This window comes from Acanthaster planci, linkage group LG14, assembly GCF_054643075.1.
Source record: "Acanthaster planci isolate LZ-2023a linkage group LG14, COTS_SCS, whole genome shotgun sequence".
NCBI lineage: Eukaryota > Metazoa > Echinodermata > Asteroidea > Valvatida > Acanthasteridae > Acanthaster > Acanthaster planci.
The window spans coordinates 5,462,439-5,486,026 of NC_141790.1; the positions used below are offsets into that span (position 1 = coordinate 5,462,439).

Below are 23,588 nucleotides of genomic sequence, written 5' to 3' on the forward strand. Positions count from 1 at the left end.
TAAATTTGCCAATCCAGACTGGCCATCACATCCTGATAACCAGAGCCAGCACTATATCAGAGCCAATGATGTAAGAGCTGTATCTACTTCTTGGTCTCACTTCTCTGGGATTTCCATAAGATCTATTTTGACTAAAAGCTTTCACCATAGGAACCATTACATTTTAATTGTATTTCTAATCACATCATGGTCCTGATGTTGCCAGCAAGTTCACACAATCCTATATCACCAATCTGATGGAAGGCAAACTTTTTATTCACCAGATGGCACATGTACCCTCATTACATGTACATGCATGTCTATTTTGGCTAAAATCCTACTTTGAAACATTTCTTGTGAGCCTGCTTCTGTGGTTCTTAAAAACGTGTACATGTACATACATGTATGTTGACAGAGAGCAAAAAAGTATTCCCATTCCACCAATTATGTGTCATTTCCTAAAACTGCCCCACTTTGTTTGCGTGAGTTGGAGAGTCCCTTTCCACTATTCAAATTCTCTGTTGTATCTTCCAGCTTTGGCTCAGGGCACACAACATCTTGAAGCTCAGGTGGTACATAAGGTATGATCTTCTCAAACAGGTACTGCTGTCTTGCTTGATTTAATCCGGGTGGCTGCATAACTTCAGGAAGATCATCAGGGGGAGGTGTAGATTTCATGATGTTGAGACTCTCCTCGGGACCTGTTGCCCTTCTCTTCAGGTAGACCACTCCAGGTTCAGCTGATGTCATCCTACATTAATCAAAATGTACCCAAAGTATTAAGGTTCATCTATTTCAGAGAACACATACACACAAGTCACATTAATTTTGTACCTCTTAAACCTACCGAAAATGGAAGTAGTTGGTTATGTGTGGAATGGTCTTGAAGAATGCAGAAAGATAATCATTCCATGAGTGCTGGGGAACTTGGATTGTTCCATCTTCAAGTCCAACTAGTTGTGCTGAATTCATGATGCTACTGCTTGAGACCATTGCAGCCAATTCCTCCAGTAAAGAGACTTTGGATTTCCTATGTCGCTGCTTGATTAAGCCAAAGCCACCATCAGGTAGGACTTTAGTGTGCCCTGGCAACAAAAAGTTGTAGTTTATGCTGCTGTGCCTTCCAGTCAGTACCCTCCACAGAAGATACCAGACAACAAAGTTATTTTTGTTCTGTCCAGTGCAGTTGTCAGCATGTAAAACTGCATGTTGTTCACCTGGAGCCCAGTAGCCAAAGAAGTGGTCTAGCAAGTTGATGACAAGTTCAGATCCCTTCTGTATCACATGGGCTTCATCAATTAGATAGTTAACCTTGTAATAAAGAGCAAATGAATTAAAAGTTAAAATTAACTGGCACCTCATGGCATATCAGTTATTGTCATACTTCCGTCTTGGATATTGCTCCTAAATGCACTTTTCCATCCACCAGGCCAAGAGGCTTGTTTGGGCCAAGATGGACATTGTTGCCAACTTGAATTTTACAGTCAGAGACAGCATTGTTGTAGTGGGTACGCTGTTCAAGAGCAAGGCGAAGGTGACACTGTGCTGCCTCAACTCTCTCCAACTTTGCCGCTTCTGACAGGTTTGTACATCTCAGCAGGAGGCTTGTGTTTTCCTGGCAGGTCCTACAAAGATCTGACCTTGGCTTGGCAATGACATGTGTGGAAACAACTGCCTCCAAAGCTGGCGGAATGTCACAGTAGAAATGTCCTTGCAGGTTGGATCTATTGGGGGGTTATAAGTACATGTACAACAAAGTTACTAAGTGTTTGGACAACAATTGTAGGACAACACTGCAGCAGAAAAAGGACATAGCCAGAATTAAATTCATATAAGGTCACATCTTTGTGTTGACAACTTGGTGAACTTTTATGGATTTTTTGACCTGGATCTCCAGTCTACTGACGCTAGCTATTTAAACAACACACAGGCATTAAGCAATGTGTATGGTGAGCACTGTACCTTTTGCTTTTCGTGCTTCACTGAACAACTTGCAGACCTCTGATTTGTAGTGGAACAAGAGAGTAGCATGGTTCCCTGCATCATCGAATTTCGCTCCAGGAATTGTTCCAGGAAGTACCAGAGCATGTTCCTTGGCATACCTATTCATGTAGGACATGAAGTACCTGTATCCATCAAGAGACTGCATTGCTTGGACCGGACCACTGTCTAGATACTGGTGTGAGGCCTTCTTACTTGTACCATTTGATGAGAGCTGTCAGCTTGTTCTGTAATACACTAAAATGGAATAATACATCCAATGTAGTTACACTGTTATATAGGAAGAGGCATTGCTAATAATAATTCATTTTTGTTACAAACTTTGTCTGAAACCATTCCAAAGCATGGGTCTAGTTGTTAAAAAAGCCTGAAAAAAGAGATCCTTTTTCCCAATTTTTTTTCCAAACAATAATTACCAAAACAATACTGGACATTTTTAAAGACCTTTCAAACAACACTGAGTGAAAAGTGTAATGAGCATACTGGTTGGAGTAAGGGCAAAATTCTTGAATGAAAATTAGCACCTCACATGCAGCTATTCCATAGCTAATTAGGCTAAAATGCAAATAATAATACAAAATATAAATGAAATAAAAAGGTATGTTATGTACAAAGAAAAATACTCACTTATACAGAAACTTGAATGTCTCGCGGCAATCTGCAAACTATGGTAGTAGTAGTTGATTCGCTTATGTTTCCTTTTTGTGACGGTTTGTGACTCCTGCAGATTTCCTCCGAGAGATTTATGTGACATTGTATGGCTATTAACAGAACAGCATCTTTCTCCTCTGTGTTGGGGCAAACACATTACAAAATGAGTCCAAGAAGAACAATTTTGAGGTTGTATTGATTTTCTGTCTCATTATCCTGGCTGTACACAGAAGATGAACATGTCTTTTATTTGGAAATGGATTAAGCTAGCATAGGCAAAGTCTGCATGAACAGCAAATTTTCTCTCTGCAAATTTTGGGAATATTTTCGAGTTTTAAATTTACTTCACCAACAGAGTCTTACATTTTCTGTTTCTTACTCATGGCTTTGGAGGAACAATACTAAGTTTAAAAAAACAAAACAAATTGTTAAATGGTCTGATTTCCCTCTTGTGAAGACAATGTTGGCATGGAGCCGGTCTAAGATTTTGTATGGCTAAATTTGGCAGTGTCTACATGTATATTTAGAAAGCGCTTGACACCCTTTGCACAACCCTCTTTATGACACTAATGTCGGAAGAATTTGCAAACGCTGTTTTAACTTAGGAAAAAAGGGTTTTCAGGCTTATCTCGAAAGAGTTTTATGTACGGAAGGCACTAATTTCCCCCTCCCCATCATAGTGGCCTACAGCCATCAGAAAGCAATAATGTCCTAAAAGTCCTGCAGGGAGAATAGCAAAGCACTAACTCAACATAAGCACTGAAAAAAAATAATGTGCGTAGGGTGTCAAGCAGCATCCGTATTGAACCCTTTCCGCTAGGCTAATAGGCCCCTAATACTAAGGCCTAGTAGCCTAATTGTAAAAACAGTAAGATAATTGACAAGTTGGTCAAGTATTAAAATCTAGTAGAATTAGATTAAATTCCATCCTCCTAAATTATTTCTTCACTCAAAAATTTATATAATACATACATGTTGTACTTTATGTAGGCATCGTTCAGTACGTTAGGCAACTTTACCTGGACTTAAATCCAATATCTCCATTCTGACTTTGACATAGGCTGTCGGTGCCAATTGGGTCGAGCACTGTCGTTTGCACTTGCATGCAAAGGCAGCTGCTTTGCTTAGTTCTTTTGCTCCGATTTCATCAGCATCGCTGTCATGACCATCCATTTCATCAGCATCGCTGTCATGACCATCCATTTCATCAGCATTGCTTTCATGACCATCCGTTTCTGAGACAAGTGAGAAACTGTGCTCAGGTCTTCGTGCTAGCAGTGGAAGCAGTGGCGATTTTGCCTTCGCACGATCGGGAATGTAGCTATCACTGTCAGTGTCACTGTCGATGTCCCTGCTACCGCAGCCATCATGATCATCATGAAGGTTAGCGTTTTCTCGCCTCTCGTATTCGTCTTCCGAATCACTATCTGAAACATCTCCGTTATCTGATGTGAAAAAATCACTAACTAGGTCCTCTATGTCATGAGGAATACCAGTGAATAAATTAAGTCCAAGCAAATTCTCACACAACTCCGCGGCCACGTGACGCGCAGCCATGGTTGCAAATTGTTTCATATGCACGACACCATGTCAGACGATGTTTACTTCTGGATATTTTGGGTGGCTTGAAGTGCTACGCATGCGCATTGATCATGTGATCGCATTTTGACCAATCATCACTCGCAGTGTACTCTCCTTGAGATTTTTCGCTCCATAGGACACACTGTACAGTTATGCATTATTTGCAAGTCACCTCTATGCAAATAAGAGTTCATTGCTATATTTGGAAAGTTCAAGACCTGACCTTTCAAACATTTTGAGACTTTTTGCAATGATTTTTGGTAAAATCTCAAATTCACCAAAAATCAACCATACACGTTATTTTTCACCGTAACAACAAAACACATTCGCCGACATCTGACTCATTTCTCTTGATCGGGTCACATTTTTTTCTCTTCCCAAGGAATTCTTTTTCATTTCACAAATTGTGAAAAAGTGTGCCAAAAGTGGGAAAATATTTTCACACCTTGTCACACAAGTGGGAAAATATTTTCACAGATTTTCCCACAAGTGGGAAAATATTTTCACAGATTTTCACACAAGTGGGAAAATATTTTCACAGATTTACCCACAAGTGGGAAAAGATTTTCACAGATTTTCCCACAGTGGGAAAAGATTTTCACAGATTTTCCCGTAAGTGAGAAAAGATTTTTGCACTTTTTCTCTAGGGGGAAAAGATTTTCACAAATTTTCTCTGGTAGTGGGGAAATAATTTTGCAAGTTTTCTTCATTTAGTAGTATTTGTGCATGTACATGTAGACATCAGGAAGTTTTTATTCTCTGTGGTTTCAAACATGCGCATCTCTGAATATGGAAAGTGGAGGAAAATCAGTATAGGAGAAAAGTTCTTCAATTCTCAGGAATATTCAGATTACTTGAGGAAGACAGAATTAAAATTTCAACACAGTATGTTTGTCGGTTTTGAGCACAATACAATGCGACAGTTGAAATCAAAGCTGGCTATGGTGGAGGTTGGAGACAAGCACTGAACACCGAACAGCTGATTTACAGTAGATTGCCGTTATAGCGCTCTCTTACATGTCTTTAAATTTAAAGCATTTAAATTAACCCACTTGAATGGATGCTCAACATGTGCACGGCATATGTGCACATATACATGTATCCACGTGTTGTCATGTATGTGAATTATGTTTACATGTACATGTATGTACTGTGATTTTGGAATAAATGCCTTGTATCCGGTTATCTCGACGTTTTCGTGACGCCGATCCTGATAAAAAAGATATCATCTAATCTCTTCAAAAACAGCCACGGGACCTCATGCATGCTGCACCGCATCGTGAAGCACAAACTGCATCGACACCTACTGCGACATCCTGACTGCTACTGCATGCCCATTCATGGACAGTCATTTTTAGTGCATATTTTTTGTAGTCACGACTATCACATTTTATGTTATAGCCTACCCTTCTCCTACATTGGTGCCACTCTGCATATGTAGTGACTGTTTGGGTAGGTAGAGCGCAGTAGACTCCTCCCCCTATATTAAGTGTGTGGGTCAGGTTTACTACTAGAGAAGACCTCCCCAAACAGTCCCCTCCCGCCCGACCTCCCCATTTTGGCTCTGATCCTTTCGGTCAGCTTGGGGCAATACTTATCAAACATACTTAAACAAAATCTATATTGTTCAAAAGAAAGCCTTAAGAGTGATTAACCACTTCCTGCCGGGGTATTTTTCAATGGTGATGATACTGGGCCGGCATGAATATCATTTTTTCCTTTTTCAAAATCCTTCAAAAATTCATCATTTCATTTAACGGTCGTTTATAGCCGCACTAAGTAATCTTTAGGCACTACTCTAAGTTGACAAGTGACCTTCATTGACGCCCGAGTATTTCAGCCAGGCCAGCAGCCTTGTAAACAGAGCCCAGATTGTGCGATGTTGTATAACTGTCTTTTGTTCACGAACCTGGCTTAGTGCACTGCTGACCTCTTTTCAATAGGGACCAGATCAGCGTGCAGCGGTGCTGTGTGGCTCATCGCTGCGGTGGTGGAGTGCTTTTGTCCCTGGTGGTAATCCACTCGCTCTCAATGCCCCAAACCTTGGTATACGGTTTCAAAACAAGGCTGGATTATCACCACTTTGAGAGTAAAAAAAGTCGGTAATGCCCAGCAGCCTGGTCTTTTGTTCAGAGTACAATCTTTTGTTACAGGGCTTTGTTTCCTTTGTCCGAGTTCGGAGACCCCGGCCACCCATATAAACTATATGTCTCTGATCCCGGAGTCCCCGGCAGGAAGTGGTTAATAACTCAGGTTTAATAGATCACACACTGGACCTCTCTTCTGAATATTCAAATGTCTCATTATCTTTAACATTTACAAATATCACTTGGGCATTTTGATGTATAAATTTGAGCGCCGGATCCTTCCAACGGCCATACAGACTATGTTTACTTAAAACAGTTCAATCCATAATTATAATACAAGATTGTCATCCAAGTTTCACATCTTTAGTGTACGAACAAGTTTCTCCAAATCAACTGTAAGATACCAAGGCCCAATTTTATTGAATAGCTTAAACTGCCTATATCCCCAGCATGTACCGTTTATCAGTTCAAGAAAAATCTTAAGAGTTTCTTACATGTACTTACCAGTGATTTGAACGCATAAATATTCATGGTACTATTTACATGCATTACGAAAGACCTAATTTCTAATCATTAACTGCCTTAATCCTGAACCAGCTATTTGTATTGTATTGAGACAATTTGATGTAACTTATATTTTATCAAAAACGTGTAGAAATGGAATGCTCATTGTAAGAAGGGTTGCTGGGTCTTTTATAAGCCTTGGCTTTTTTCCCAGCATCCTACATCTTTGTTTATAAATATGAATAAATATCATAGCATTGTGTTTCTTGTTACTCTGAATTTATTTTCATTATTCATCTAGCTGCAATAATAACAAAGATGTAAAATAAACCACACCAAACCAAACCAACAGCATAGCCGCATTGCATTGTGAGACGTCAGGGTGCACTGCAGGTGATCAGATCTTTTCAGCCAATAATAACAGGCGCATGGGAAATGTGCATATGTAGTGACTGTTTCGGTAGGTATTCTCTAGTAGACTCGACCCACACTTAATGTGGGGGAGGATTCCAACTTACAGGCTAAAACTTCAACAATGGGATCACCTCGACTCTCCCAATCGAACCATTCCTCAGATGTCAAGGGGGAACAACGCCTTGGGTACTATTGTAACGTACCGCCAACCCTCACACCAGCTGAAGCGTACCACCAGATGGACGCTGCAAAAACAGGCCCTCCTGACAAGTGGCTATCAGGAAAACCCTGGCACGTAGCTTCGTTTGGGAGAAATACACCCCCCGGCACCACAGCACTTCAGAGAACACCCACACCCCCACTAGTCGTAAGGGGACACTATTAACACATTTATTGGTGTAACTTTCAGCATGGTTTATTGTGCCTATGCCTTGGAAGGTGACTCCAAAGTAGGTGTCAACTGGTATTGAACTGATTCTTTCACATAGCTTCTCTCTAAAGCTAGTCAGACCTCTCACCAGAGTGATGTCACAGTACTGGCCCACCAGGTAGGTCCCCTTCCACGCGCAGAGCAAGAATCGCCATCGCCCACGAGAAAACTACTCAGGAAATGCACCAAAGTGAAACCAGAGACTTAAAAAGCAAAGAGACGTAAAAAGCCACTGGGAAAAGTGGGAAGCTGCGCACGGCGCTGCCTTATAGTGAGCCACGCGCACCAGCTGCAGCGGTGTGGGACCACCACAGCGGGTACCAGGACTAGACTTGAGTCTGCTTCTAGGATCATCCGGCAAATCTTCACTGGAGATGGTGACTCGAAGGTATACCCAGCCTCCCTAGGCTTACCTGCCTTCTTCACTGCGTACATTTTTGGTGAAGGGAAATAGGAAAGAGCAAATTTAATATACGCCCATAAAAGTGTAAAGGCTGGTCCATACTTCAGGCGAATTCAAAAATAAAGCAAATACGACGTCATGAAAAATTTATAGAGACATTTCACCAGAGATGAAGTGAGTTCGGCTTTTGCGATTTCTGACCTCTAAATTTTGCGTACGTGTTCTTTTCCGCTGAATATGAACTGACCCATTTATAACGAGTTGGTGAAATATGTGCGCAGTGCATCATCCACCAATGAGACTGTGCATTTTCATGGCGTACATTTTGCAAGACACAGCACAGACATCATTCGCCAGTTTCCTGTATTCATGACAAACATGAAGCATGATTAAGAAATCAACAATTTTTTACATTGATTACACAAACATTGAAACTAAAATTCCCTTCCAATTCTGATAAAAATACTTCCAAACAAGTTCACTTGACTACTGTCACATCTCAAGAACCCTACTTATCGCCCAACACTGAATTATTCATATTGCTGTGAAAAGATCTAGCTTGTCCACCAATAAGACTGTGCGTTTTCATGACGTACATTTTGCCAGACACAGCTATCCAATAGCATTACATGTATTCCTTCATGACATGATGCTGCTTCTACGACCATCTCTCACGCGGGCGGCCATGCCACAAGGTGGCTTGCAGGTACACACAGGCCTACATGTGCATGCTGTTTTGCTTTCGTCGTCATCCATGGCAATCGAAGGCCTTTAAAAAATACCTGAATGCCGGCTTTCACATGTATTTACTTTTTAGTATCACATGCACGTTAACATTTTTTCATGTGACAGTGAATTTTATTATTCAAAACACATCACAGGATTTTTGATTAATTTGTCAGTGTTTTCACTAAGTGACAAAAACCCACAGGTAGAAAATAAAAAACATTTTTATTTCGAGTTTTTCCTACCATGTTGCTTCCTTTGATCTAAAGAACACGTAAGTGTTAAATCTACTTACAGCAGAGGGCCTGTAACTTACTACCCAAACTATTAAGCTTTGTTCCATCTGCCGCACATTGTCAGCCTATCCGGTTTTGTTGAGCTTAACCCCGGCCCTACAAAGTTCCCCTACACTCTCTTTGAGAAAGCAGTGAAATCCATCCAACGGGGCATATGTTGTGATGTATGTGACCTTTGGACTCATACCAGATGTGCCTCAGTTAGCATCAAGGATTACCAACAATTGTCTGTTTCCAACAACCAATGGCTCTGCAGAAAATGTCTTCTACACAAGCTCCCCACTCTGCCCTGTTCACCAGATTCGTCACTTGATGACTTGGATGTTTCAACTTCGTCAGTGAATTTGTCCTGCACTGCATCCTCCCTAACTTGCACTCACACTAGCCTGTCCAAGCCTGGAAAGAGAGTTGGGGGAATCTTGTTCAACGCCCGGAGTCTAATCAACAAACCACAACTCTTCTAGTCCGAGGTAGAGCTGAATAACCCTGACATAGCTTTCGTCACAGAGACTTGGCTTGATGGACCTGTGTACGACGGTGGAATCTTACCGAACCGTAACTACGGTATCTACCATATGGATCGTAATAGGCACGTTGGCGGTGTCATTATCGCCGCTGCCAATCACCTTCACCCTGCACGTGTCTGTGATTTTGAACATGAAGAACTGGAACTTCTCTGTTTGGAAATAGAATCTGACCATGATAAAATCCTTTTTGGTTGCTTGTATAGGCCACCTAATAGCTGTGCCAATTTTTTTTATTACCAATCAGTTTTAGACCTGGTTCTCACACATTCCTATAATTACTTGGTTATTGTTGTTCTGGGTGATTTTAACGTGAATTTTATCCATCACACATCGTCCAGTACTGCCAGCCTTCATGAACGGCTTACTGTGGCGTCGGACACTCTTAACTTCATCAATTGGTCTGCCAGGTTACTCGTAAATCCTCTGACAATTTATGTCAGGGGTCCATACTACATCTGGTCTTCTGTAATAGACCTTATCTGGTAGACAATATTTCCATAATACCTGGGTTAGGCTTGAGTGATCACAATGGTGTCTCTTTCCAGCTGACCACCGCTGTTTAACCGCACATTCTACCAGTACATTAAAGCAGATGAGACTGCTCTTTGTGACACCCTCGCTCATATCAATTGGGCTTTTTACTTGTCACCTGGGCTGGACATTGATCAAGTTCGGGATAATTTCAAGGATCTTTTGTTTGCGGCTGTTCAAGATACTTTTCCAGTAGCTAGAGGAAGAGGGAACAGAAGATGGCCTTGGATATCTAGTGAAATAGTCACCTTGGCTTGGAAAAAACCTAGGGCCTTTAAAGCTGCTGTGCGATGTGGCGGTAATGCTCATCTTTGTGCCAAATACAGATCTTTACGTAACCAAGTGAAACATCTCACTAATAAATTCAATAATAACTACATTCAGGACCTAGCTCTAAATTGCAAAGCTAATGCTAAGCAATTTTGGTCTTTTGTTAGTTCTAACCGTAAGAAAACCTCCAGTTCTAGCCTCCTCACTATATCACTAGTGATCCTAGGGTCATCGCTAATGAATTTAGTGCCAAGTTCCACAATAATTTTACCAAAGATAATGACCTATCCTGTAGTATTACTTTCTTTTAATCATGCTTGTAATAAATTCTGCCTGTCCAGTATTCAGACCAAACATTTTGAGGTCAAGAAATTACTGAACACTCTTCAAGCCTTCAAATTACCAGGTCCCGACGATATTTCTCCCATGTTACTTAAAATCGCCGCTAACAGTCTTGCTTATCGTTTAAATTTGATTTTTAATTTGTTCCTAAACACTGGTAAGGTCCCGACTGAATGAAAATTTGCCAGTGCCGTCCCCATACATAAATCCGGTGACCCTAATAACACTGCCAACTACAGACCCATTTCACTTTGCTCGATGGTCAGTAAATGCCTGGAAAAAATCATTGCGCGCCATCTTGTTAAACACATGTACAGGAGCGGTATTGTCTCTGACTGCCAGCATGGCTTCCTCCCTAAAAGGTCTTGCGTTACCAAACTCACTACTTTATATCATCATTGGGCTGTTACTTTGGATGCTGTGAATCCCCCTCGCATTGACACCATCTTTTTGGATTGGTAAAAAGCATTTGATCTTTGAAATTGGGATATTTAATGTGATATTTCGTTTGTAGACCGGAATAAGGTCTAGATGAATTTCAGGCAGATGGCCATGATCACTTGCCAAGAATGACATGTAACTTTCTCTACCCGTTTTTTCTTCATTCTTGTGCCATGAACCCTATTGCAGGCACAAGATCAAGAAACTCCGGGGGAACGAGAGCCGTATTGTGACGTCATCAAATTACTACATTTGTTTGCCGCCCTCATCAACACTTTTTTCTCTGAGCATTCTCGCGGTAGAACTAAACTCTCAAAATGACGATTCATTTGTTATTAATGCAAAGAGATGCTGCCACGTTAATCAAGATATGGGTAACAATGACCAATTCCCTGTTAAACAGCCATTTTATGTCAAAGCAATGTGATTGATCTTTAAAAATCTGCCGAATATTTCTTCTTGTGCACAATTCATTGAATTAATGAGAGAATGATATTACTAATACACATGTAGGTTCGAGTGGAGCAGGTTATTGTGGCTGAACCTGGGCCAGTGCTTCTCTACAGACTTGCAAACCTGCTGAAGTTTTATTCTCATACTATCAGGTAAGTAGTCACATGTGCAAAACATAAAATGCATAATAAGGTAAAAGCCAAAATGTTCATTTTTCTTTCTGAAATTTATATGCTGTTAATGTTTTTCTGACTGAATGCAGTATTGTGAATTGATTCATAAGGGGCAGTTCAATGACAAAGGGGACACGACCATCAAAATTTCAAATTAGATTTACCAGTTTTCTTCACATTTTTATCATTTTCACAATTTGTTCGGTGGTTTATCATATGCCATAATGTTTTAAGTCAAACGGCATTCAGTGATGGCAGTAATGAAATTTGCATTTTTCATCAATACTAAGATATTTCATGTTTATGTTAATAGGTGAAACCTCCCCAATTTTAGAAGAAAATTGTAGTTTTGTTTGGTACTTGTAAACATATATCTGTCAGTTTTATGTAGTGTCCATAACATTTTATACGTGTTTTCTTACACCATACAAACAAGTCCACAAATTTGAATCAAAATAAGGTATTGCTTCGCAGATGTGAGGGAATAAAGAATTATTTGAAGTAGTGATTTTGGCTTTGCTCAGTTCTTAAAATACTTGTTAAAAGGAACAGTGCAATGAAATTTTCTTACAATTCCTTTTGTGCGTGTATTAAAGCTCTTTAATGTATGAAAACTGTCTGAAATCTTTTTAGAGTGAAATTTACATATTTTAAATGTCCCAAATAGACTGAGCTTTTCCAGACAAGTGAAGGCACTGTTAGTGTGATTTAAATCCAGGAAGACACTGTTCAGTTGCATGTTTTCATGTTTACATTTTGAACCCCAAGCTTGCCCTTTGAAAACTTTTCTGAGTTTTCGCTGGGTTATTGCCATATACATATACAACAAAAAACTGCCAAAGGAAATGGAAATCTTTCATAGCAAAGCACAGAAAAAAAAGAATTTTTGTGCACAAATCAACATTAAAGTTCAGTGCCTCACAGTTTTGCTCATGAATATGCAAATTCATATTAGCACAAAGCAAAAGGCCCCAAAATACAAAGATAGGAAAACAAAAGCCGATAAGAAGATTAATTAAAACACAACGGTGCAATTTAAATGATTTTTATTAAAGGGTTCTATTACATGTTCCCTTCAAGACCAAGCAAACACAAATTTATTCCCATTTGTAAATACCTGTCTGTATACTTCAGCCAAAATCCTGCACAGTTTGGATTTAGGCTTTGTTAAGTCGCCATTTTGGGGCATTTCTCCTGTTTGTGTTCACAGGCCAATTTACACAATGAGAGTATTAAAATTGCACGAAGCTGATCATCATCACACTGAAATGGCCATTATTACATGTACCATTGCTGATCCAGAGTATTATTTGCCAAAGAAAAGAAAACAGTTTGAAATTTGTTAATACCTGAAAATTGAATTTCTCATAATAACAAAAACAACATTCCTACATGGATATGCAGTCAAATTTAACCTGACCTTAAATTTAAATGTTTTGCTGGGAAGGCAAGGCTTTCCACTTTGTAAAATTCCATGTGCCTTGGTTTGCCACAAGGAATAATGAATAGATTAAATATTAATTACAGCCAGTTAAAAATGTATAAATCTGTATTAAATTACTTGATATGTCTTTGTAAGGGACTATTGTCTCAATGGACCAAATTTTGAGCTCGATTTCGGCCAGGCGGATATTAGCGAAGTATTTCTTAGGAATCAAGTTGATAATTGCATCATAGTCTATTTGAAACCGCACTGGCTCACATTTGATTTCCGTGGTGCAGTACACTGGCTTGTAAGGGACTTTTGTCTTGATGGACTTTACTCCTGTGAAGTTTCGACTAAGTTTGATTTGGAACGGTAACCAAAATTACAAGTGAAAGGAAATAACAATAAACTAAATCATAAGAGTTATTTGTTATGGAGACCATATCTTCCCTTGGCATTTCAACACGATCAGATAATCTTGAAAATGATAAAAGTTCCTTATTTTTATGACATCATCATGATGCCACAAATATTCCACAAAGTGTGACTATTTACACTGCCTAATAAAGGTCATGCAAAAAATTGAGAAAGTTGTCTAGTTCAGTAGATATGTGAACAAGAAGAATAAGACAGAAAAGTATTGTTTAAGGTGCCATTCCCAAATTGACCAAGCATTCCAGGATGCAACATTTCGCGGAATCATGGAGGGCACCCTTCTCCCTGCCAAACAAAAGAGTTGTTAGCAACCCGGGCAGATCCGTGCCCGATCTTCCACGTATTCCATGACCACTCAACTCCCGTACGGGTGAGAGCATTTATGGGCTCCGTCACTTGTGACAAATCTGGGAGGAATTTTGACAGGTAGTTTACCTGTTTACCATGCCTCTCAGTTTGTCAACATTGTCTTTGCTTGTTGGTGGCTTTATGTTGAGTACACCCTCTATCTTGGCAGGATCAGCTTTTAGGCCATCTAGTGAGACTATGTGGCCAAGGAAGTGTACCTCACGTACTGTGAAGTGAGACTTCTCCCTTGCATCTTTGCAGCAGTTTGCGAACACGATGAGCGTGTTCCTTCAGACCTCTGCCCCACACAATGACGCCATCTGCTATGCAGCGGATACCCTCAAGACTCTCTGGGGCTTGATGTAATCACTTCTGGAAAATCTTGCTGCTCACCTTCAAGCCAAATGGTAAGCGTTTCCATCGGAATCTGCCACATGGTGTGGCAAAACTAGTGAGTTTACTGTACTTGTCTTCAAGCTCACAGTGCAGGTAGCCATCTGTGAGATCACAGATTGAGAAGTGAGTGGCTTTGTTTAACTCTGGCAAGATGTCATTCAGTACTGGAAGAGTGTGGTGCTCCCTCATGAGGTATTTATTCAGGGGGCCAGGATTGATGCAGATTCTGGCAGAACCGGATTTTTGTTGGCTACAGACATATGACTGACCCATTTGATGGGCTCATCAACTTCTGCTGTCACATCCGGGTGTGTCAATTTCTCAAGCTTGGCTTTCACAGCAGGTTTGAGTGACTCAGGAACTGTTCGTGCGGGACGTATTACAGGTTTGGCATTTGGGTTAACAGCAAGGTGCACACTTTGGCTAGGCAGAGTGCCAGTGACAGATTCATCAAACACATCAGGGTACTCACTAATAAAGTCAGCATGAGTCGGAGTAACATGATGGACTTAAGAGAACTTGTCGCAGTTGATGAATCCCATCTGTTCAGCAGCTTTCCGACCAATGAGAGGTGTGAGGTCCTCGTCCACAATCATGAACTTGACTTTGTACTTTTTCTGTGTCGCTGGGTTACTAAGCTTGACAGTGCTTCTGCCAACAGCACTCGTACAGGACTTGTTCCAAATTTTGAGCTCGATTTTGGCCGGACGGATATCAGTGACATATTTCTTAGGAATCAAGTTGATAGTTGCATCAAAGTCTATTTTAAACCGCACTGGCTCATCTTTGATTTCCATGGTGCAGTACACTGGCTTGTTATCACCTGTCACTGAGTTAATTTCCGCTGTGACACAGCTCACACTCTCTGCTGACAAAGAAGTGTAGCCGTCTTCTTCAACTGCATGAACACGGTGATTCTTGCACACTCTGGATTTCTTGAAGTGGTTTTTACACCGCAAGTATCACAGGTACGGCCCCCAGGCTGGACAAAGCTCTTTCTTCATAGCGTGGTTTGCATAACAGAACTTGCAATATCTAGTGGATGGTTTCCCACTTTCAATGACTGGAGCTTTGCGAGGGGGGCGTTGCTTTGACTTTTGTGGCTTTTTGTCAGATTTCTTCGGTTTCACTTTGTGTACAGTTTCTTCTGTCTTCATGGCGTTCATCTGCAAGGTTGCCACCTCAACTGCTTTGCAGATGTCAATTGCCTTGGTCAAAGTGAGATCATAAGGTGCCATCATCTTCTCTCTCATTTTATCATCACGTATGCCCATCAATAGGCGGTCCATCAGGAGTTTGTCCTTCATACATTCACAGAGGCCACATGTTTTGCTCATGTTGCAGAGTGTAGAAATGTATTGCTCAATGGGCTCACCTTCCTCTTGATTAGGATGGTTTAACTTGAATCATTCTAAAAATTTCTGATATTGGCCCAGAAAATGTGAGTCAAATTTCTCGAGAATCTTTGACCATTTCTGATTGTCCAGAGTGGCCTTTCCTGGCGAGTCCATTGGAGCTAATTAACATATAATTTTTTTTTTAAGTCCAAATTCCACGACTACTTATCATATCCTACCCCTGAACATGCTGAAAAGCCTGGTTTAGTCATTTTACAGCCAGGGCTTCCCCTAGCCAGAATAAATGCAAAAAACCCAGACGGCCTTGAGCCAGCCTCCAGGCAATTCCCATAGGACTGTGTACTAATGGGTCCCTTGTGCACAACCTAATGGGCTGTTTACAAAACGGTGCCTGGGGCAGGCAGTGGAATGTTCTTTATCAGTGACAGCTGTCTGGAACTTGTCAGAGGCCTCTGTCGGCTGTCTTTGAAGTGTTATTTTTGTTGGGGGGGGGTGTGTTGTGGTGGTATGGCTTGGCTGGCGCGTGGCGAGGGGTCCCCCTTCAAATCCGGATAGCCTGGGAAAACGGCCCCCCGCGGTACTGTGATGTACTTTTGGTGGGTTTCGGTGGTTTGTAAGATCTGTAGAGGCTATGGGACAATCTCTGAAGCATTAATATACCTTCAGGACGGACTCAGGGCTCTGCAAACCTGAAAAATGCAATGGACTCAACGGACGAGTCCGTCCCCGTAACCGTGTAGATTTGACCTTGGGAACGCGTCGCAGGGTTTTTTAATTAATTAACGGCTTCGACGGGGAGAGACCCAGTGGAATGAATAGACTGAGATTGAGTGAGCTATGCCGCAACAATGCCCTGATCACTGATGACCATTACCGGAATTGATCGGGCTGAGCGAGGGGTACCGTAACACTGCTCTTGATCACTGATGACTGCTCCATACACCTACTGACCGGGCTGACCGTGTCGGGCCACAACACTACTCTGGGACATCAACGCCCACTCCATACCCTTGATCACGGCTGGCTAGAGAATAACGGGCTGTTCCTTTCTCTGTGTTGCAAGCACCGGGTGTCGCTGTACTGACCGATGGCCCAGCGGGGCTCGTGGGACGACGGTCCGCCCTCTGGCCTGGGCTCCTCACCGGCTTTTGCTGGCCGGACGGCACCTGTTTGGAAGCCGGACCAGTCAGCTCCCTCCAAGCGGGCAACAGGTTCTACAGCTGGTTCACCATGCTCCACCGCATCTGCCACGGGCGAGTCTGCAACTCAGCATGTTGCTCAGCCCCTCCCCTGGTATCGGATGGCATCCCCCCCTGGGACTGCTATGCTGCTGGGGCTTTCATCCGCCACATCCCATTGCCATCCACAGCTCTGGTCTGCCAATGGACTCGGGTCATGAGGCCGCCGATCTTGACCTGGGACACTCCTCACAGGATACGACAGACCATTTGGGGGACCCTCGCCCCGGCTATGCCTCCAGCTGTCCCAGCCTCTGGCTCACCCGCACCGGTGAAGGCAAAGGAGTGCAAGGCCAAGATGTCTTTTTCAGCTTTTTTTCCTGGTCCAAGGCTAAGAGGACTCGCTGCTCCGATCCAGATCCACCCCCGTAGAAGACTGCCCTCCAGTCCTCTTGGAAGCCTTCACATCTCTTGCCCGCAAGATAGACACTAAGCCTCACTTAGCGGCGACAGCATCCAACCCCAATCCCCTCCCGGTCATCCCTCCTCCCTCACAAGGGATGTTCTAGGAGGCTGAAGTGGTCTCTATTGTCCAGCCAGAACCGTTCCCGCAGCGGGACTCGGCTCTGTCACGGATCATGTCCCGGATCGTGGTGACTCTGTCTGTTCAACACTGCATTTAGGGTGAGTACACTTATTTTCCTGTTAGCCGGGTCTGGGCATCTGGCATTCACCCCCAGTTCCAGTGCTCTGAAGTCCTCTGGCAGTCTCCCTATTACCAGAGCCTACGGTGGAAGCCTTTGTGTATTCATCAGTATGGGTCGCCAGTCTACACACCAGGACAGCCCACGCCTCCCGGCCAGCTACAACAACCCCCACATGCCATGAACTACAGCTGTCAGACAAACTTCATAGCGGTTCACTCAGGCGTGACTTGGAAGTTACAATGCTTCAGGCTGATGGCCCGTTGTTTTGGGGGGCGGCCCATTCAGAGGCGCCATCTAACTATGTGGGCTCTTCACCGACCACATTTCAGGCTACAGAACTGTATCATCGCTATAGTTCTCAAACACCACTCATCAATGCAGTTTCTGGCTACCGGCCAGAGCTATCCAACTGGTGTGTTTCCATCTCAGCTCTCCGGCGGCTCAGCCCGCTTTGACTTATCATGACCTGCATTCTAGACATGCTGCTGACGTCCTGAGTTTTAAGGTTCTTCATTCGGGTTTTATGGCTGGACCACTGCACATAAGAAGCGTAAATGCAAGAAATCTTGCTGTACACCAGGCAAGATACTTCTTCATTGGGTTTGATGACAGCGGTCTGCTCTTTCAGAGACGCTGCCCACTTTAGCCAGCCGCCTTGAGTCAATCTCCACTCCCACTGGTGACTGCCTTGGATCCAGATGCCCTGTGCGAGGGTCTTCTTCCAGATTCTCACCTGGATTTGAGGCTGACTCCGCTTGCGATTTTGGGTCCAGTTTCATCTGCGGCTTCACATCCAGCTCTGTTGGTCTGTCTAATACACGACAGCACCCATTTACACGTGTATTTTTTAATTGAATTTGCGTTTACTAAATTCATTCAATAATAATTCTTCAAATACCCAGGTTCTACTTACGACTCACATCTAGCTCCGCCTCTGCCTTGATCTGTCCACTTTTTAGGGCATCAAGACGTGCAGGAACTACTTGTACTCTCTACTGGGCTGCCTTCCGTTATTTGCTTGTGCGGCCCCTGGTGATTGTGAGTCTAGGTCACCCATACTAAACCCTGACTGTGGCTCAAACGATTGCTCATAGGCCTATCGCTACACTATGTATCAAAACGCCGGTTAGCACCTGAAATCCCCGTGCTGGGGGCCAGCTAGGTGGAAAAGAGAGAAATCTGCACTCCAGGTATTGCTTCACCTTTTTATGGAGCTGTTCCAGTGAATAAAACACGATACGATTAGCCTACCATATGTGTTTTATTCTGACCATAGGTATTATGTTCATTAATTAATGCTTGTAGTAGATGTCATCGCCCTACCTGCAGCCATCTGATGTCTGAAACTTTGTCATCGGAGGCACTCAGGCTTGTAACAATCAACTGCGATCTCTGGACAGGCCCCCCTCTATCTCTGACTGGTGATCAATTCAGTATCCATTCCTTGAGCATCCTAATTTGCTGAATTTCACATCGTCGTGAATTCTACTTCCTCATTTCATCTAATAGTTCTCGACTCTCCATATATTCTTCCGCTTGGCCTGGCCATGCCCCACATTGCTTTCCAGACATGAGTTCTTCTGTAGGGTGTGCATCCAAAGAGTTTATACTGTGACTGTTACGTGACTGAGATCTGACAAACGTATGCCTTCTGGCGGCTCTCACTTTTAATCACGGTTTGCCACGTTTGCCTTTTCAGACTGTGCCCCGTGTAATCGAAACGAAAAGGAGGACTTGGCAAGTTTTTGTTGATTTTACCATTTATCCACTCACGATCTCTATTCCAGTGGGTAAATGGAAATGTTCGATGTAGGATGAAAGTTTTTGGTTATGGAGCAGTCTTCCATCTTTGGGCACTCCTTACCTGCAGTTTTTCTATTTTTGCGAGGCATACGGAATGATCTGAATTCCCCTTGTATGTAATGACGTGGCCGTAGTCCTCCAACTTCAGGATACAAATGCCAACATCGAACATAGTACACTGTAACAGGGCTCACTATTCTTTTCTTATAATGAATACTTCAGCTTGTGTTTACATGTTGGCCGACCTCCCTATGCAATCACCTCCGGTGGTGAACCATCACTTAACACCTGCCGGCCTCCCCTTCATACCGCTAGATCCGGATGTAACTGTAACGACAGACGTGTCGCCATTCAGATGGGGCCTTTCTTCCTCCACTCCATGCCTCTAGGGTCTGGGACACCACTTCTCGAGACAAACAGATTAACAGGTTGGAGCTCTAAGCTGTGTTCCCCATTGCGCTCTTCGCCACTTCTGACAGCACCTAGTAAGTTGCTCCCTTCAAGTCCAGTCCAGCCATTCCCGCCATCCTTCCCCACTTTGACTCCGGTGGTTTTCACCGCTTAGAGAAGAAGGACAAACATGGTGACAGGATCGTAGTGCATTGCGGAGGGTCAAGGGGCAGGATGCATAATCAAGTCTTTTTGGCGAATTTTAATAGGCATATGGGAAATTTCCATATGTAGGCTGGCAGGGGTAAGTGTCACTAGGAGACCTGACCCACACTAATGTGGGGAGGAATTTGAATGTTTGAAGGGCCTGTGATTTGAAGTATTTAAATGTAGTAAACAGAATGGATTGTGCATTTTATAGCAACTGACACGTTAAGAATACTACAAACCTTAGATCAAGGGCATAAATCCTATAGGGGATGGGGTAGAGGATTTATTAAAACTCACTTGATGTAACTGCATAGGTTCAGGTTTAAATGTTTCAGTGGAGAATTTATATCCATAGCTTGGATTTCTGTGCTTTTATGTGTTTCTGATTTGTTGTTCTTTGTATCAACCACTTGTCGCCAGATGACAAGTAAACACACAAAATTTTCCTTATTTGTTTCATGGAGGACATATACACTCATTTAACTTTTTTTTTCATTTCCAGTTGAAGTATCAGTCAATCAATGTTGGTTTATTAACATACCCTCCTTTAGTAACACAAGACTGAATTGCGGTTGAATTACAACATTAAAAAAGATAAAGAGAGCATATAGAAAACTTTTATCATTAAAATGAATGAAAATATGATGGAAACGTATATATAAATATACATCCACATGGGGGAGTCAGGTTGGTGTAATGGCTCTTTCCTCGCCTTCCACCTCTGTGGCCTGGGTTCGAATCCCACCTTGGTTAGCATGTGGGCTGGGTTTTCAGTCCCTGCTTGATTCTGTGGATTTTCCCTGAAATACTTATCCGGGGTTTTCCTCCTACCTCTAAAACTGATCATTTCTTCATTAATGTAATTGGGGCTAAATGGGCTGTTGGATGACCAGATATTAAAATAAAAAACGACTTACACTGGAGGTGAAATGAGAAAATAAAATGGAATGGAAATGAAGGCAGAAAGGAACAGTGACGGAATAAAAACAAAAATCAAGCAAACTTTTAAAAGGAACATGTATTAACGGTACGTATTAACGTCAATGTCAACGTGTTGGGTCAAAGCATGGAAAACAATCGTACGCGTGGACGATGCTACTAAGTGGACCCCCCACCCACCCACAAATATCCGGAAATGCCTTTTGTTAATAATTAGAATTGAATTGGGGAGCACACATTCACAAAGAACTAAGAGGATTAAAGACCTCCTTTGTTTGGGTAACCTGATTTTCCAGGAAACGATATACAAAAGAGATAAGGTTACAAAATCCCAACTACATGTAGCAGCTCTTTTGCATCAAAACAATTTGCAAAAACACACATGGCCATGGGTGACACCTTTTATGTGCTGTTGACCTTTTGTATGTGAGCTGGTTGACGTCTGGACACAAGCCTCAATTTTTACCATGGCAGTTGAAAAATGGCTGAACAGAAGAACTCGGGGAAAAGAATGAAAATACTGATGCCTAAACTCAAGAATTGTGCCTCCCTCCATATTTTATGGGTGCCAGAAATAACTTACAAGGTTTAAGAATTAGAGAAAAAGAAACCTGCCCCCAGCCACTTTTTCGATAAAGAAAAACCAAACATTAACTGGTTAATCTGAAGTATACACAACTGAATATGCAGCATGCAAACATTTTTGGGAGTAAGCGCTAAGAAAATTTATGCAAGTAGAAATCACTGCTTCAATGAAGTAAAACACACTGTTGTATATATACCAATTAATTTGATTTAACACTGATTTTTATATACTGTTTATATTTATACTGTTTTGTTATACTGTTTATCATTCCACTTATGTAACTCAAGCCCCATAGCTTGGGAAACAATTGTCATATTTAAGTTTCTCAATAAGTAGGTTAGTCTTGGCGTCCTCTAGACACCTGAGAAGTCATGAACTTGTGCATCAGCTATGTTATACTTCAGGGCTTAAATTTGGGTTGTACTAAACTGTAAGATTGACTAATGTTCTGTTTTATTTATTCCTGTTGCAAAGTGGTCAGTAGTTACTGGAATTGCCCCAAGAAAAAGTAGTGTAATCATTGTGGCAGCTTCCTAGGGTGCATGCTATTATGCTTGTGAACTTACATGTACCAAAGCTGATCCCTTAGATATATCTGTAAGATGTACAATTGTTTGTATTGTTTGTGTTATGGTAGTTTTATGCATCGAGAAATGAAGTGGGAAGCTACACGTAATTTACCATTACAAAGTTATGCTTATTTTCAATCTTTTTTTTGCAAAACTGGTATCTCTCATGAACTGTTTCTTTGTGTCCCACACCCATATTAAAAAAAAAAAGTGGGTTAGTTAATTACAAAGGTCCATATAAGGCCCTTTTTTCTGAAGATGTTTTTTTTTCATTTTTTGAACATTGTTCAATTGCTGTAATGTGATATACTCATTTACACAACACATGTCAAGGTTTTCCATAAATAGGATGTTCTGGCGCATAGTGCTGTGTGCTAAAGACAATTATTACATGCTTCCTAGAAACAAAAAAAAATTTTGGTATGGAGAACCGAAGTGAATATATCACGTGCACAATTATGAGTTTGAAAGGCATATAATACTCTATATAACAGTGAGGGAAGAATTGTGGGTCAAGAAGTGACTCATCTTTCAACCTATAGATGTCGTCACTATTTGTATGAAACCAACTTGTGAATAAAAAATTGTTTATCAAATTCATTGGTGTGAGTAGAAAAAATCATGACATTTTTTCCCTTAATTTTTCATGTAGACAGTTTCTCGGTAAAGAAGCTTCAATTCTTGTATGTCTGGAGGAAATGGAAGAGCTTTGTCAGAAGGTTTTTATTAATGCTCTGACTGTACTTGCTTCCAAGTTAGTGGAAAAGGTACGTATAAAAATTATCAACATCAGTGTGGCTTCCAGGAAAAGGGCCAACAATTTCTCTTCTCAATTTTATTGTGTGACAGTTTCATCTCAATTTTCCAGAAATACTTTCTGAACAGTTAAATAATTTGATTTGACACCTTAAAGACTAATCCAATTAGACACCATAACCGCAGTGGCACCGCACTCACACGCACATGCTTCAGCTTGACACGCACGTGCATGTGCCAAATCATGACACCCTGTTGGTTGAAGAGGCATGTAACGCGCGTATACCACCTGCCCACGAGCGTTTTGCCACCGCAGTAATGGCTTCAAATTCTAGTGGTCAAATTACAGTAAAGAGTGCCCTGGCAGCATTCCTTGAGTAAACATTGTTGAACAAACACACAAGGATATTGGTTTTGTGCATGGAGGCTGATGACACCTCGAGCCATGCCTTTCATGCGAGCTATGAAATGACCAAAATTGCGTGCATTATTTTCTCAGTAGTGAAATATGGATGCTAGGAGGTATGTGCACTGAAGAAGTTGTGTTACTCCTTGGACTTGACTATTCTGCCTTCGGCTCATGGAGTCAGCAAAATTAGTGTGTTTTTAGTTACACTATTCTGTTTATGCCAAATGCATAATTTAGAGTTAATACATGCACATTGTAATAAAATGCAT

At 41.8% G+C, this 23,588-nt stretch overlaps 2 protein-coding genes across 2 annotated transcripts in view; one reads left to right on the forward strand and one right to left on the reverse strand.

The window, feature by feature from the left end:
* The window catches only part of lipt2 (lipoyl(octanoyl) transferase 2), a 447,804-nt gene that overhangs the window by 234,212 nt on the left and 190,004 nt on the right, over positions 1–23,588 (reverse strand). The gene's annotated exons all lie outside the window — the stretch shown is intronic.
* The window catches only part of cog6 (component of oligomeric golgi complex 6), a 204,723-nt gene that overhangs the window by 121,725 nt on the left and 59,410 nt on the right, over positions 1–23,588 (forward strand). The window contains 2 exon segments of the mRNA XM_022242307.2: positions 11,697–11,788; positions 22,807–22,921. Coding sequence (XP_022097999.2) covers positions 11,697–11,788; positions 22,807–22,921 — 207 coding nt within the window.